General features: G+C 34.5%; 1 protein-coding gene across 4 annotated transcripts in view; it reads right to left on the bottom strand.

Annotated features, from left to right (window-relative positions):
• Positions 1 to 16271, bottom strand: part of HELZ (helicase with zinc finger) — a 131961-nt gene that overhangs the window by 37948 nt on the left and 77742 nt on the right. For all 4 annotated transcript variants that reach the window (XM_045527069.1, XM_045527071.1, XM_045527072.1 and 1 more), the window contains 6 exons: positions 16025 to 16143; positions 14737 to 14882; positions 13742 to 13889; positions 9552 to 9735; positions 7549 to 7777; positions 641 to 845 (listed from right to left, as the gene is read on the bottom strand). In XM_045527069.1, the coding sequence (XP_045383025.1) occupies positions 641 to 845; positions 7549 to 7777; positions 9552 to 9735; positions 13742 to 13889; positions 14737 to 14882; positions 16025 to 16143 (1031 nt within the window). The remainder of the gene's footprint in view (positions 1 to 640; positions 846 to 7548; positions 7778 to 9551; positions 9736 to 13741; positions 13890 to 14736; positions 14883 to 16024; positions 16144 to 16271) is intronic.

Raw genomic sequence — 16271 nt, 5'->3', positions numbered from 1 at the left:
TTTAGGGGCACTCTAGCAAATAAGCCAGCTGTCTCTGTCCAAAATAACTATGGTTCAAAAGTGGAAATGGCCTTGACTCCCTCACCTCTACTCCCTCTGACTGGACTCCTTCTGTACAACAAATACAGGTCAAAATCAATTTAAAGAACCTTCAAGAAGTCAGCCAAACTTTCTCACTCTGTCAAACACCTACCACTTCAAGTGAATCAATACTCAATAAAGGATTATAATTATTTTCTTTATACAAATATTATTATTATAACATTATTCCTTATAAAGAATATATTATAAAGACATGTTTCTAATACATGTGATAATCTGGTTCAACTGCTTTGTTTTATTCATATCTTGATAAAACAAGTCTGTCAGCAGAGAGGACTGGGAGGTTATTATTATATAAAGGATACCAGAAGTTACCACGTACGTAAAAACTTTTTGAGAATGAGTATGACATGGCTCAACACCAAATTGTATTTTCACTTACATGTCCAAATCTAACAAGTTCCTTGCAGAAACTGCTTGCCGCCAAATGTAACCTTCAATTCCAATACTTAAAGAAACTTGCAGCCCAATAAACCTTTGGCACTTCCGCGCTGTTCTCTCCCTTTAACCTCTTCAATTTCATTAACAGAGGCTTTACCTTTGGTGGTGATTGCTGCTGTTTGTTGGTACTTCCTGAATGCTGCAGTCTTAGAGCCCGAGGGATAAATTCAGGCGCCAGAGGATTCAACACATATGTCTTCTTTAGTTCTAAAGCCTCTAACTGGGCCTTGATCTGTTCAAAAGTGATTCCATGAAGGCTACTGTTTTCATGACACAGGGCAATAAACCGCTCCCAAAATTTCCTACAGAAAAGATTTAGAAGATGAGTTTACAATTCAGTGGATGAAATTACAGAACATAAATAACTGAAGATAATTCAAATTCTTCCTCCCCACCCCCCAAATCCTTAAATCCAATTGTCATCTGACTATGATTTAGGTGTAATTTTCTACCAGATCTCAAGACTTCAGAAGTTTGATTCTAAAACTATAGTCATGCCTTGTATTATGGTACATACAAAACAGGCTCTCAATTAATTCTGACTCATCAATGCAAGTAACATAGCCAATGCTCAACTATCCACGCTAATCCAGAGTGATGTTTTTTGTCATCCACATAATGAGTGAAGATTTCAAACCTGATGGTAACTCATTTTATACAAAATTTGTACTTCTAGGCATATTCATATATACATTCATATATATACATACTATATATAATGTATATAGTTCAATATAATGTATACAGTTCAAATTAATTTATACATATATATGCATATATACACATATATCTATATATTTGAATTATAAGGCCAAAGTAGCCTAGTGCTAGAAAACTAAGAAAAGCCAACTCAGAACATAACTTTGAGTCACAAAGTAGATAATCCTCATGGGATTCTTAAGAAATAATTAACTACTCCTATATTTTTCTCTTATTTAATAGATGCTTATCACAAGCACAACTTATAACATTAATTTACTAAGTTATATGGGCTAAATGAATTATGGAAAATATAGGAAGCTGGAATACAAATTTTAATGTTGATTATTCATTTCCTAATCAAATTAATAAATACTAAAGGAGAAATACACATTCAAAATTTGTTGCATTTTATACTGTTATTCCTAAAGGTTTGAAAATTGTTTGCTAAATATTAAAGTTATTAAATATAAATTATAAAAACAGCATATAAAGTTTTTAAATTTTAAATTACTATTCTAAATATGCATACCTATGTTTAATATGAGGTTCAAATGTTTTATTATGCTATAAAAGATATGTGATATGGTTTTCTTCCCAAGTTAGTATCCTTATTTGTGTCCAGGTGGACAGCAGGTAATCAAGATGGCTTTAAGAAGCATAAATGAAAAGGTTTATATTATAAAAGTTAGTATATAAATGGGAATTGGGTTATTAATATAGTCATAAAACTTTGCAGAGTTTAATTTCAAATTATGTTTTTCTTACATATGCCTTCTACCATCTTTTCTGATTTTTTTTTTTTTTTTTTGAGACAGAGTCTTGCTCTGTTGCCCCAATTGGAGTGCAGTGGTGTCACCGTAGCAACTCACTGCAACCTCAAACTCCTGGGCTCAAGCGCTCCTCCTGCCTCAGCCTCCTGAGTAACTGGAACTGCAGTTGTGTGCCGCAACACCTGGCTAATTTTTCTATTTTTAAAAGAAGCCACGGGGTCTCGCTTTTGCTCAGTTTGTTCTCCAACTCCTGACCTCAAGCAATCCTCCCACCTCGGCCTCTCAGTGCTAGGATTACAGATGTTAGCCACCACACCTGGCCTTTTTCTGATTTTTAAAGATGAATTTTAGAAATGGTCCACAAAAGATTTTAGACCTCCATGTAAACAAAAGGAAAAGTAAAAATGCTACTAAATAGTAAATATGCATTTCTGACCATAAGATTAAAGCTAAGAAGATAGTCATTCCATTATAGGAAGTGTGTGTTGCCAAGAAATGCACACTGAAAAGCTGTCCTTTATTTTTATTCTTAAGAATCCTTCTGAGGCCGGGCGCAGTGCCTCACACCTGTAACCCTAGCACTCTGGGAGGCCAGGGCAGGTGGATCGTTTGAGCTCAGGAGTTCGAGACCAGCCTAAGCAAGAGCAAAACCCCATCTCTACTAAAAATAGAAAGAAATTATATGGACAACTAAAAATATATATAGAAAAAATAAGCCGGGCATGGTAGCACATGCCTGTAGTCCCAGCTACTCGGGAGGCTGAGGCAGTAGGATCGCTTGAGCCCGGGGAGTTTGAGGTTACTGTGAGCTAGGCTGATGCCACGGCACTCTAGCCTGGGCAACAGAGCAAGAATCTATCTCAAAAAAAAAAAAGAATCCTTCTGAAGAAATTAATTTTTTTTCTCATAGTAACATGAGAAAATATAAGGAAGGATTATCTTATACGGTACTTAGGATCTAAAATCCATTAACTTTCCCACCCTTTTGATAAGAATAGCCACAATATTCAACTGCAGGAATATTTATCAATACAATTCCACTATATACTGTATTCATAAGAAAGTTCTTTTAGTCTATGATAAAGTACAAGTTTCATAGAGTGGCATTTTTTGTTTGTGTTGGACTTCAAGACAAAGCAAAACAACATGGAAACAATGGATTGGCTTTGACCCTATCTAGCTAAGTTTTTAATATCAATTCTTTATTACATATTTTCATTTCCAGCTTACATAGCCAAAATGCTAGAATTTGCTTTATTTTTAAGCTATGTTTTAAAACTTCATACCCTATTCCTATACTGCCCTCACTAGCCTCAAGTGCATTAAACAGGATTTGAACTAACACTGAGCCAAGCTGAACCTTCAAACAACCTCACACTTCCCAAGAAGCTGGTAGCTTGGTAACAGTATTTTTCTACAAGATCCCAGGGATCTCAAAGAAATGCCTTTGAGCTAAAGTACACCATTTTAGAAGTAACATTAAACACTCACTATAAGTTAACCAAGCTAAACTACTTCCAAAAGTAACCTGAAATTTGCATGTTAGATTTGACAACTTTTTATTGCCCTGTTGATATATTAATAGCAAAATGGTCAATGGCACAGATTCTAAAAGTAGACTGAGTAGCTGTGTGTCTTCAGGCAAATTATTTAAGCTGTCTTTATATCTCAAGTTTCCTCATGTGTAAAATGGAGCACTAGCAGTATTATTATCATTCCTTATTATGGAAATGGCTTTTATCACTTCTAAACTTTCAGAGAAATGGGTTTTGTTCCTTTAAAAATTCTATTTTTAAAGCTAAAAACTTTCCTTTTTTTTCTCTCAATGCAGGCTCTTTCAAAGGCTATTCACATTGCCCTTCAACTCCCCATACTTACTACAAATGGCATTATGAGGCATTTCTGAATATACATAATTGGAGGATCACCTGAGAATTTCAACTACACCCAGAATGAGGGTAAGAATTCACCACTAGGGTTATTTAAAGGCTTCATCAATTCTCAGCTTCCTCCCTAAAATGTTAACATATTATTATGTTTACTATTTTTTTCTAGTACTATTGGTCACAAAAACCAAGTGTACCTCTACATTGTAATATAAATTTAGGTATTTTGAAAGACAAAACCTTTCTTTTAATCACTGCATAAACACAAAGTTTGGTTTTATTTTTATGTTAACCTTGCTTCTAGAATCACTAATAAAACCCTGAAAAATCACTTGGTGTGCTTAGGTTTGTATGTATGCGCACATGCACATATACACACATCTCTACACATACATGAAATATGTTAACACTTCACTGAGTAAATGAAATGTGCTAATGAAGAAATTCAGCTACAGAGAAAACCTTCTCCAAACATGTTGATTTGGAAAAATATTATCACTCTCCTCTCGCCCTCCCTTCATTCAGTGCAGGTTTATCTGTGCGTATCTGTCACTTCCTGGGAAAGACAGCATAACCCAGAAAGAGCATGGGTTTTAAAGTCAATCTGACATCTGAGTGAACTACATAATAGCTATGTGACCCCGGGTAGTTATTTAAACTTTCTGAATCAGGCTGCCCATGATATACAAATAAAACACCCACATTGCAGAGTTGTTGGGACAACTGAATGAGTCAATGTGTGTAAAGCACATAAACCAGCACCTGGTACAGAGAAAGCTGTCAATACACAGCAGCTACTATATTAGTACTTATCACTTTGGCAAGGGAGGGAGGGAAGAGTTTACTACATTTGAGGTTAACAGAAAAATTCTGTTTAAAAATACTTTACAACAAAAAAGAATACATAACTGACTGACTCCTAAACTGGTATAATATATACCATAATTACCCCTTGAAAACTTGATTGATATTTGGGAATGTCATATTAATTTTTTGTAATTATCAAATGAGAAAAGCATGGGAAAATTCCTAAAGAACTTGAACTACAAAGAATTCACTCTTCTGTTCTTACAGGATCCAAGAATCATAGTAAGTCCTCCACGTTTACTTCTATTGTGAGATTAAGTTAATTTCTAATGAAATTAGTGAAATTAAAGTTTAAATATCTATATGCCACAACCATCAACTCTTGGACTAGGCCCCTGATTAAACCGTCCAAATAGGCCAGGTGCAGTGGTTCACACCTGAAATCCCAGCACTTTGGGAAGGCCAAGGTGGGAGGACGTTAGCTTAAGGCCAGGAGTTCACGATCAGCCTGGGCAAAATAGCAAGACCTCATTTCTACAAAAAAAAAAAAAAAATTTAAATAAAAATAAACTGTCCAGATAAATCAGATAATCTGCATTCCTTTTTACATATGATTGATATTTTTCCTCGACACAATATATTTACTTCCCTGAAAATATTTCACTTAGCTTATAAATTAATTCACAGTCCTTGACACACCCTGACCAAGTAATAAGAAATAAGCAATCATTAGAGACTCGGCTTCAAGTTAAAAATTAGCCTGGATACTTCTGACAGCATGGCCTTAGGAAGAATATTCACCTATTTGCTCTGAGAAAGTAATGATTTATGTCAGAGAAAGGGTGAAAAATGCTGCTCTCATGCAATTCACAGTGTAACATGACTATATAGAAAGGGTAATGGTTTCTTTAAAAATATTCAGGTTGGTAAATATTTGGAGTTATTTATAAGGAGAGCCCAAAACTAACGTGGCTTAACACTATCCTTATACTTATTTATTCCCCCAACAGTTTCTAGTTGTTTTTAACACCTGTTGTCTCATTTTATACATGTTTTAATACATTAAATTCTAATCAAACTGTACGTGCTCTCACTTATCAAATAATATAAACAAAAATGGTTAAATACCACAGCAACATTCTAAGTAACTAAAGTAAAATTCTTAGGATGTAAGCCAAATTAGTAGACTCCTTAATATACTTGGTTCTGTTCATTTGTAATATAGAATTAATATATTTCTTCCCAATTTTCTGTCATTAGTGACTACAAATGAATGGCAATCTATTTTTAAAATATGAAATTAAAGACATGTTAAGACAGAATTGTTTATAGATAAGTCACAGACCACTGAAGTTTTGTTTTTTAAAAACAGAAAAGGTTATTTTTCATAATGTAGCCATAAATTAAAACTCTACTTGATTCCTTTGTTAATAGCTTTCTTAAATATTCTTTATAAAAGAATATTAACTTCATTTGGGGTCTTAAACTCTAATATGTGAAACTTATTCTTAAAGGTCCCAGTCTCCCTTCCCATAGAATTTTTCTTCCTGCTGGAACATGAAAACAGACAATAAAATGCTGCCAAATCTATGTTGCAACAGAAAAGTTGGTTTAAAGAGCGTCATGTCCTAACAGCTTTGTCCACTTTAATTCTAACATATCAAAAAGAAATAATTACCCGAGGCAGATTCAAGACTGTCTACATTTCTTTCTACTATTCTGAACTCACTGTGACAGGTACTAGCTAGCATACTTATAAAATTTTAAGTGATCCCTCGCGTATTTCTTTTTCACGAAAGAATAGTATAAATTTCTATTCAACTGCTTTTCTTTTTTTATTGCTAACACAGTGTTTCAATATTCAAAAGGCCAAAGCTTCTATTACTGGCTTCATATAGTTAAAATTCCTATTAACTGGTATAAGTCACAATGTATAAAGAGAAATTTTTTGTTTAGTTTGATATTTAACCATATTTTAGCAGAAATTGTTTCTTGTAACTAAAGTCTAATGAATATTAATGACGATATCCAAAGATAAGTGATGCCCACTTTTAATCCCCTTAATTTTAAGATCTTCTAGATTAATCAGATACAAAGAATCATCCCCATTGAGAAGCCTTGAGAGAACATGACTGCAGAAGGAAATTCATCAAAAATCAGAACAATGAAGGGGGAAAAAATGAGGTACCAACTGATATATTAATAAAATTTAATATCCATCAAAGATACATACATTACACAAAATCACCTCAGGACCCCTGCACTATTTATTCCCTCTTCCTGGCACACTTTTACCCCAGATATCTGCAAAGTTTACTAACTCACTTGCAAAATTCGTTTCTCAGTGAGGTCTACTGTGACCAGACTACTTACAGTCACAAACTAGTCTGCCCCACCCCATCACTCCTAATTCCCCTTAATTATTTCTTTTCCAGTCAACTCACCATGTAAAATACTACATAATATTCTTATTTAGTTTATTGTAGCCTTCCTCTCCTTACCAATAAAATGTATGCCCCACTAATAAAATATAAGCCCCACAAGGGCAGAGATATTTGTCTATTTTGTTCACTGATGTATCTTCAGTGACTAGGAGAGTGCTTAGAACATAGAAGGCACTCAGGAAATATCTGCTGAATAATAGCTGAATGAATACACAATTATGCATATAATGAATAGATCCAAAGTAATATACTTTTGTGTTCCTGTTGGATATCAGGCAATAATAAACTGCTTTTAATTAGCCAAGAGGTCACATAAATAAATGTACACATACACATAGGGATACAAATTACTTCACATTTCCCCCTTTAATGTCTCAATCAGTAACACATAATTACCTGCATCTTCCAACAGAGCACAGAGCAATGGGGTCACCCACCACAGCAACCAGGGACTGTGCTCTTGTGATGGCAGTATTGAGAAGCTTGTAGTTAGACAAAAAACCATAATCTAAGTCCTCTGTGGAATCTTCCAGAAGTTGCTCTTTCTTTTTAATTGGTGTCTGTTTATGTTTACAAGTATGTCTTGTACGTACTGTGCTAAGAAACAAAACTCTGAATTGCTTTCCTACAAAAAAAATTTTTTAAAAAACACTTAAGATTGTCATTCTGAACCACTGATAAAAGCATTGCATTTTTTAAAAATGTAATTGATAAATAACAGGCAGTAAATATAAATATATGGAGAAACTGAAACCCTTGTGTACTGTTAGTGGGAATGTAAAATGGTACAGCCACTATGGAAAACAGTGTGGCAGTTCCTCAAAAAATTAAACAGAATTACCACATGATCCAGAAATTCCACTCTTAGGTATATACCCAAAAGAACTGAAAGCAGGGACTGAAACAGATATATATACACCCATGTTCATGGCAGCATTATTCACAACAGCCAAATGGTGGAGGTAACTCAAGTGTCTATAGACAGATGAATTGATGAACAAAATGTGATATATACATACAATGGATTCTTCAGCTTTATAAAGGCATGAAATTCTAACACATGCTACAACATGGATGAACCTTGAAGATATTATGCTAATGAAATAAGCCAGTCACAAAAGGACAAATACTGTATTGTGCAATTGTACAACTGCACTTACATGAGGTACCTAGAATAATCAAATTCATAGAGACAGAACATACAAAGGTGATTTCCAAGAGTGAAGGAAGAATGGGGAATTATTGTCTAACAGGTACACAGTTTCAGTTTGGGAAGATGAAAAAAGTTCTGGAAATGGATGGTGGTTGTGGTCGCACAATAGCGTGAACATACTTAATGTCAAAGAACTGCACGCGTAAAAATGGTTGAAATTATAAATTTTATGTTACATATATTTTACCACAACAAAAAAAACTTTAATGATATTACTGGAAACAATCTTAGAAATTATCTAGTACCAGGTCCCACCCATACAAGTAGGCTTCCTTGAAGCAGAGTCATCTAGCCTCTGGCCAAACAGGATAGACACAGCTGATTCCATAAGGAAGCCTTATGGAAAGTCTAGCTTGCACATTTTTTCCTGTGCTCTTCTTATAGTAACATATGTATTCCCTCATTCTATGACAAGTCTCCAAATATGTGACTACAGTTCTAATGTCAGTCCTTAGTCTCTTCTCTAGGCCAAACAATCCTAGTTCTTTCAACCATTTCTGACTCTCATATGGTCTTTACAAAGACCATTAACTATCCTAGGTCTCCTCTGAGTGCTTTCTAGTTCACTACTAATGCTCTTTCTAAAATGCTCACCCAAATTCTGCATGATCTGGACAACACATGGTACAATGGAGCTATTTTTTTCTCCCATGATCTGACCACTGTATTACTCCTACTATTATATATTACCATGAAACCTAATACTGTACTGAGCTTTTTTTAGTGCTCACATCATAGTGTTGCTCTGTATATTTAAAAGCACAAATATTACAGCAATGAATTACATGAAGACAATTTAAGAGTTGCTGGTAACTATTCACTTAGGAAAGTCTATAGATAAAATCTTTATGAAGAAATTAGTCCTCAGATACAGTACAGCAATAGCATGTGTTGTATGCTATTGTGATTGTAACTCATAGCATACAGACATTATATGGCATTTATTCAATTATGGTCATAGAAAAAGTCCATTTGTTAATACTTCTTTTATTTGGACTATAAAAATTGAATAAACGTGTAAATAAGGTCAACCTCTAATTACCAAATTTGGCATTAAAGAACTTGGTATGAAATGAATATATAATTGCTTGTTCAGAAGAGAGATCTTGAGTATTAAAAATCAAATGTGAACACACTTTAAGATTTAAGCTTTTGAATGACTTAATTCATTTCAATTAATACTTACCTTGAACATTTAGCACCCTTTCTACATTAACATCAGATAATCGCTTTTTTCGAAGTTCAGCGCGTATCCTAAACACTTGATCAGCATATGGAGTCACCACACCAATACTGCCATCATCTAACTTCCCCCATGCTACTGGCCACTTCCTTCTTAATTCTTCTACACGCTCCACCACTTCAAATACCTTTAAACAAACACACATATACACATTAAAGTTATCACCAACATTTGGAAAAAAGAATATGGTAACTAAAATAGATTTGTAACGGATCTCATTTTAGCATATGCTATTTAAAAACTACCTCTAAATGGGAATAACACTTTGCTAATGTGAACAGAGTAAGAATAAAAAATTTTAATTTGCATTTTAAATAGTAAAATTCTACAGCAATACAACCAGTGAAAACATGAAAATCAGAAACAATGCAACTGGCCCGTATCCTTCACCAGTCCCCCATTCTTAAACAGGGACAGGCTCAAATCTCTGTATAGGGAGGAAGACAGGAAGAGGGCCATGATATTACAGAAAGCAGGGAAAGCAAGTTCCCACATTCCCAGGATTTCTCAGTCCACTCTCTCTAAATCAGGGCAATAAAACTAACCAACCAACTAGAAGATTCCTGTAATCAATGCCATTAAGTCCCAGCAGTAAAAGGTCTGAGCATTGCTCCCACCCCCACTGACATAACTAAGCAGACCAGCCAGCAGCCATCAGCTGACACCAAACCACAGCTGGGACTAGGCCAAATTTAGATCCGAGGCACAGACTTTCAGAATTCACTGCCTTCAAGTGGTACAAGTTCAGCCAAACCGTTTCAATAACCTTGGTAAGGTAACACATTTTATGCAACTGAATTTTTTGGATCCCATTTATTGGATTATGATAAGAGTTTAGGGTAGTTTGATCTACTATAATTCAATAATTTTATCAATTCAATAAATTCAACAAATTTATCAAACAGTTCCAATGCTTGCCACAGTAGAGGATACAAAGACTGATAAAACACATTCCTTGCCTGCTAAAAGATGACTGTCTATTTAAAAGAGAGCCTTAATAAAATACATAAGGCAAGCACAATAGAGGGTCAGTCAAAAGTGTAGAGGCATATTAAAGGAGAAATTTATAAAAGATGTCTTTATAAATATGTCTTTTAAGTACATTATTTACTATTTATTAATAATATCTGTTTAAAAAATTAAAAAATGATGGGAGAAATTAAAATGTGACAGTAGAAAATATACACTTAATGCATAAGGTCAAAAAATACATGAAATTTTAAAAAAGGCAGAGGTAAATCCAACCACATCAATAACATTAAATGTGAATGGATTAAACAATCCAATCAAAAGGCAGAGATTTTCACACTAGATAAAAAAAAAAGATCTAATGACATACTGTCTACAGGAGATGCACTATAGATTCAAAGGTGTAAAGAGGATGAAAAATATATATGCAAACAGCAACATAAATGAGCTACAATGGTTACACCAACATCTGATGAACTGACTTTAAACCAAAAAAATTTACTAGAGATAATGAGGGACATTTTGAAATGATAAAAAGGTCAATCCATTAGAAAGATATAACAATTATAAACATATATACAATTACCTACAGATTCTCAAAATATATAAGGCAAAAACCACGTTTTCCCCCATGCCTCAGGCCTCACCAAACCTGATGGATTCGTTTTTTTGTATTTGTGCACTTCTGTCTACCTCTCACATCATACTATCTTACGGTTATTTGTTTCCATAGCTCCTCCCTTCATACTGAATTTCTCAAGGTTAAGAATCATGTCTTGGTGCTTAGTATTTAAACTGTGCTTTCGAGGTTGGGCACAGCGGCTCACGCCAATAATCCTAACACTCTGGGATGCTGAGGTGGGAGGATGCCCAGGAGTTCAAGACCAGCCTTAGCAAGCGCAAGACCCCATCTCTACTAAAAATAGAAAAAATTATCCGGGTGTGGTGGCAAGTGCCTGTAGTCCCAGCCACTCAGGAGGCTGAGGCAGGAGGATCGCAGGAGCCCAGGAGTTTGAGGTTGCTGTGAACTAAGCTGATGCTATGGAACTCTACCAGGGTGACAGAGTGAGACTCTGCCTCAAAAAATAAATTAATTAAATAAAATCAAATGAAAAATAAATAAATAAATTGTGCTTTGTTTTCAACTTGGCATTAAATTAAAACCATTATTGTGAGATATGAATTCAGAATCAAAATAAAAAAGAATGATCTTTCTCAGTCTCCTGCCATTTTAAGCATGTGAAAAAAGACACAAGTTCAAATGATATACAAAGCACATGATATAAAATAAAAAAACACGTTTCCTAAACAAGGGAGAATCATACACAGCAAAAATGCTATGAGTATTCCTTCAATTTCAGTTTCTTTCATTTTTAATTCCAACCTTTGTTTTAAGGTGATTTTGATTTTAATGCTGTGTAAGACTATCTTATGTTCACAATAATGGAATTTAAACTATTCTCAAATGTCCTCGTAAAGTTTAGTCAGAATCTTTACAAAAAAGAAATCTTATTTTTCCCTGTCAATGGAGCTGGTGTCACCAGCTCTGCTTGCTCTATAACACAAAATAGAGTTTCACCTTTAAATTACAAACCATCAGGAAAAGTCTAAGGCTTCCAGAAATGTTTTACTGTCCAAATATGCCCGTGCTGGTATCCAAAAATTCAAAATGCCTACACTGATATTAAGCTGACATGAACAAGGATCACTCTTGCCCCTTGTAGAAAGAACCCCTGGGGTAATGTGCCTCAAAATTGCTGACTACAGTAACTCATGGGGCTGAAGAGAGTGATTGAACAACTATGCTCTGATGAACTTCAACTATGCTCTGATGAACTTCAAAGTGGCTTGAAATTTCTCTAAAGTTATATGTTTAATATTTAAAGGTCATACAAATGTTGCCTTTGTGTTCTTTTAATATGAAAAATATATTTTTCAAAAAAAATTTTGAATAAAATTCACAGTCCAGGAAGATGCATGTTATTTATCCTATAGTATATAGTTTTCTTAGGAAACACACCACATAACTGTGAAGGAACAGCCTCTGGCAAACATCAGCCCTGACTCAGGATCAAGGATTAAGACTCAGCTCTGATCCCTGATATCACAGCAGGACCATCAGGGCCTTCTGGATTTTAGGCCCTGTTTGTCGCTCCCTCCCACCCACTACCAGGGCTGGTTTCTAGGCCAGTGGTTTCCAGTCTGAGTGCAAAAAACAGTAAAGGAGACCTCTAGAGTTATTTCCATTATTTCAAATATTTTTTAAAAGTTTACCTTTTCCTAAAATTAAATGGCACAGACTAACTAAAATGTCAAGTTTCTTTGCTTCGAGCTAGGATTTTATCAAGTAAGTACCGATGATTTTCTTGTACTAACGTCTAACTACAGGCTTCTGATCAATTTTTTAAGGGAAAAGTGAATTCCTATTACATAATAAAATCCATTCTTTGCAAGTAAGATGGGTAAAGTATAGGATTTGAGGGCAATGGAGATCAGAGATGGAGACCCATTCCCCTCATGATCAACCAGCATCCCTCCCTCCTCCAGGTTTCCCGAAGGCCAGAACTTCACTCCCTGTGACAGCCAGAACCTTAACCACTGGCTTTCTGGCCTGCTAACCCCTAAAGACTTTGCCATTTTTTTTTTTTGTCTGCTGCCTGATTTGACCATTCATACTATCTACACTCACTGTGAACTTAAAAAGCCAGAAACTGTAAGAGAACTACATAAGTTGGAACAAATAATGGGAGAACAACATTGTTATCTGGGTCTGAGTGATCTCTTTGGAGCAAAGGATTCTGCAATTCAAATCTAACTCATTTAAAATGATACCTGATTTCTGTATGCCCTATGAAATTTAATCAGAGCCTATTTCAGACACCTAACAATAATGATCTATTTGAGAACAATGTTGGCTTTACTTTTAAATGAAATCATGTATTCTGTGTTTCATCATAAGACAAAAAGTAAATCAAAGTTTGTTTCCCAAAGGAGATTCATCTTAACAAATCAATGTTATACATGAAATAAACTTTACATACTATTTTCATGTAAATGAAGTCAATACACAGTAAAACGTCAACCAGAATTCTAAATAAATGTTCAACAAAACCAGACTATGTGACTGAGAAAATGTTAACAATTTGCAAAAAGAACTAAGGTACCTCTGCATTATTATAAAAAGCTGTGCTATTTTTTTCTTGTACATCTTCCCCTCGTGCTGTAAAGAAAGTTAGTGGGTAGAAATCCTTGTGTGCTGGTTGCTTTCCACTGGCCATCAGTTTGCCCTCATAGAAAAGCTCAGAGGTGTAACTGCAAAAAAAGACAAAAAGCAAAAAAAAAAAAACCAGGTTGTGACTATTCACTGAGCTGTCATTTATAATATGTTCATCTTATAGATGCATACTGTATTTACTAGAAATCTTCTAAAACCTATTAATAAGTTTCATGGGTTTGCTCCCTCCTTTTCTTCCTTTCTTTTAAAACACATTCCTTATACTTGTATAACATAGCCAAAGACATATAAGCAAACCATTATATTTTTTGTCAATATATTTATTATATAGCATGTAGCTTTTCGTACAGATTACATATTTAGTCACAGAAAAATATATGTCATGGTTAATGGAACCTATTTTGTGAAAAATTACAACTCTGACTTTTGAAGTAGTCTTTTCTTTGAAGACAGGGTCTTGCTCTGCTGCTTGGGGTAGAGTACAATGGCACAATCATAGCTCACTGTCTCAGCCTCCTGAGTGGCTGGGACTATACATGTACGTCACCATGCTTGGCTAATTTTTCTATTTTTTTTTTTTTTTTTTGGTAGAGGCAAGGTGTCGCTATTGCCCAGGCTGGTCTCAAACTCCTGGGCTTAAGTGATTCTCCCATCTCAGCCTCCCAAAGTACTAGGATTACAGGCATTAGTTAGCACGCCTGGCCTGAGGTGGTTTTCTAAAGACATAAAATTAAGTATATCCAATTCATGGTGTCCAGAAAAAAATAAATAAGTAAATAATTTTTAAAATTAAGTATAACTTGCAACACTAGGGATGTCGTATAACTCTGTTGGGAATAATCTTTCCCCAGTTAAGGTGTTGTTTTGAGTTCCCTCCCACCAGACCCCAGGGAGTGTGACACAGAGGGAGCAGTTCACACCTACTTGATGATAGCTTCATGGGAGCGGTAGTTCTCACATAAGAGGATCCTACATGGAAACTCGGCAGGGTAATGCTCATAGAGCCTATCAAGTAATGAAACATGAAGGTTTCTCTCCCTGGCAAACTCGCTGTAAACAAAAGGACTGAGCTGTAACAGACAAACATATGGAGAAAATGTAACTAAACATACAAATAGTATTTTTCAACCTACTTATAAAAAACTCCCTACACAAAACTTCTAATATACTAAACCTCAACATGTTAAATGCTAGTGCAAGCAAAATCAGTATTTTCTATGAACAATTTTATTACTATCAAGAACTAGACTAAAATTTCTAACTTTTCATTGCAGTATACCAACATAAACTTAGAGCTTCTATACATAGGTTAATAAAGGGCTCTTCCTAACATCATAATAAATAGCTACTACTTCAGTAGTTTCAGGGATGGAACTCATTACATCATTGGGAAAGTCACAACAGTTATTTCACTAAAATTGATCAATTATTTAAAATGATGAGCTGGTAGAACGTCCATACAGCCTATGACTAAAACAATTATTTTTAATAATTAACAAAACAACCCTCTTGATCTCAAAGTTTAAGGGGCCATTCTTAGTTATGCCTTTTACTGCTAAAGAACAAAATTAAACCATTGTAGGCAAAGAAACAAAAACAGAATTTGTTCCTCTACATTCAATTGTTTCCTGGATATCTTGACAGCTATCATACTCAATCAATTGTGGCAGAAGAGAAAGACCCCAAAATTCAAACTCTGTAAAATAGATAACTTAATAGAAAAATTGTGTTTCTCTTTCTTATATAAAGGTATTCAAATACCTAAAATCAGACATATTCTTTGAGATTTTGACTATAATTTTTAATTAAGCCCTCTATTTTCTATGATATCAAAAATTAACCTTTCAGGATAATAAATATTAGAGATAGGAGTTGGGAAATTATAGAAAGAATCACTTAAATTTTATTTTATAAAGAAAATAATCAGATATTCATACTATAGAGAACTGAGCTTCAAATTAATAAACATGAAAATTATAACACTGATAGACTCTCAATCATTCCAAACTGTCTATCCAAAGAAGAAAAAGAGTAGTGGGATAGTCATTTTTCTTCAGAATACTAACAGTTTTCACTTTTAGTACAGAACTATGTAAAGCACTTAAACTAAAATACATGGCACAATTTCATACGGTGTTTTAGAAAACAAAATATTACACATCAAAATGTAATTAAAAGTTACTTTCAATACAGTGACTCAGAGGACACTTACCTGCATGTGATCACCAGCCAAGACAATCCGAGTGTTTTTAGCTGCTAATGCTAGAGGCATAATGGTTTCACACTCCATGGCCTGGGCAGCTTCATCTAATAGAATGTGGGTAAAAAACCCTAGAAAGTACAGTGTAAACACAGTAAAGCGTATTACAACAGCAATAAAAGTACTGAGAAGTACTGTAGTTATTTTCTTTTCTGCTAAGGAAAGAGTTTAGTTTGCCAACCTGAGTTGTGAGTACTTT

The sequence above is a fragment of the Lemur catta genome, chromosome 15 (assembly GCF_020740605.2).
Source record: "Lemur catta isolate mLemCat1 chromosome 15, mLemCat1.pri, whole genome shotgun sequence".
NCBI lineage: Eukaryota > Metazoa > Chordata > Mammalia > Primates > Lemuridae > Lemur > Lemur catta.
Note: the sequence above shows the minus strand (reverse complement) of the source record. Positions and strands in the feature narration are given on the sequence as shown.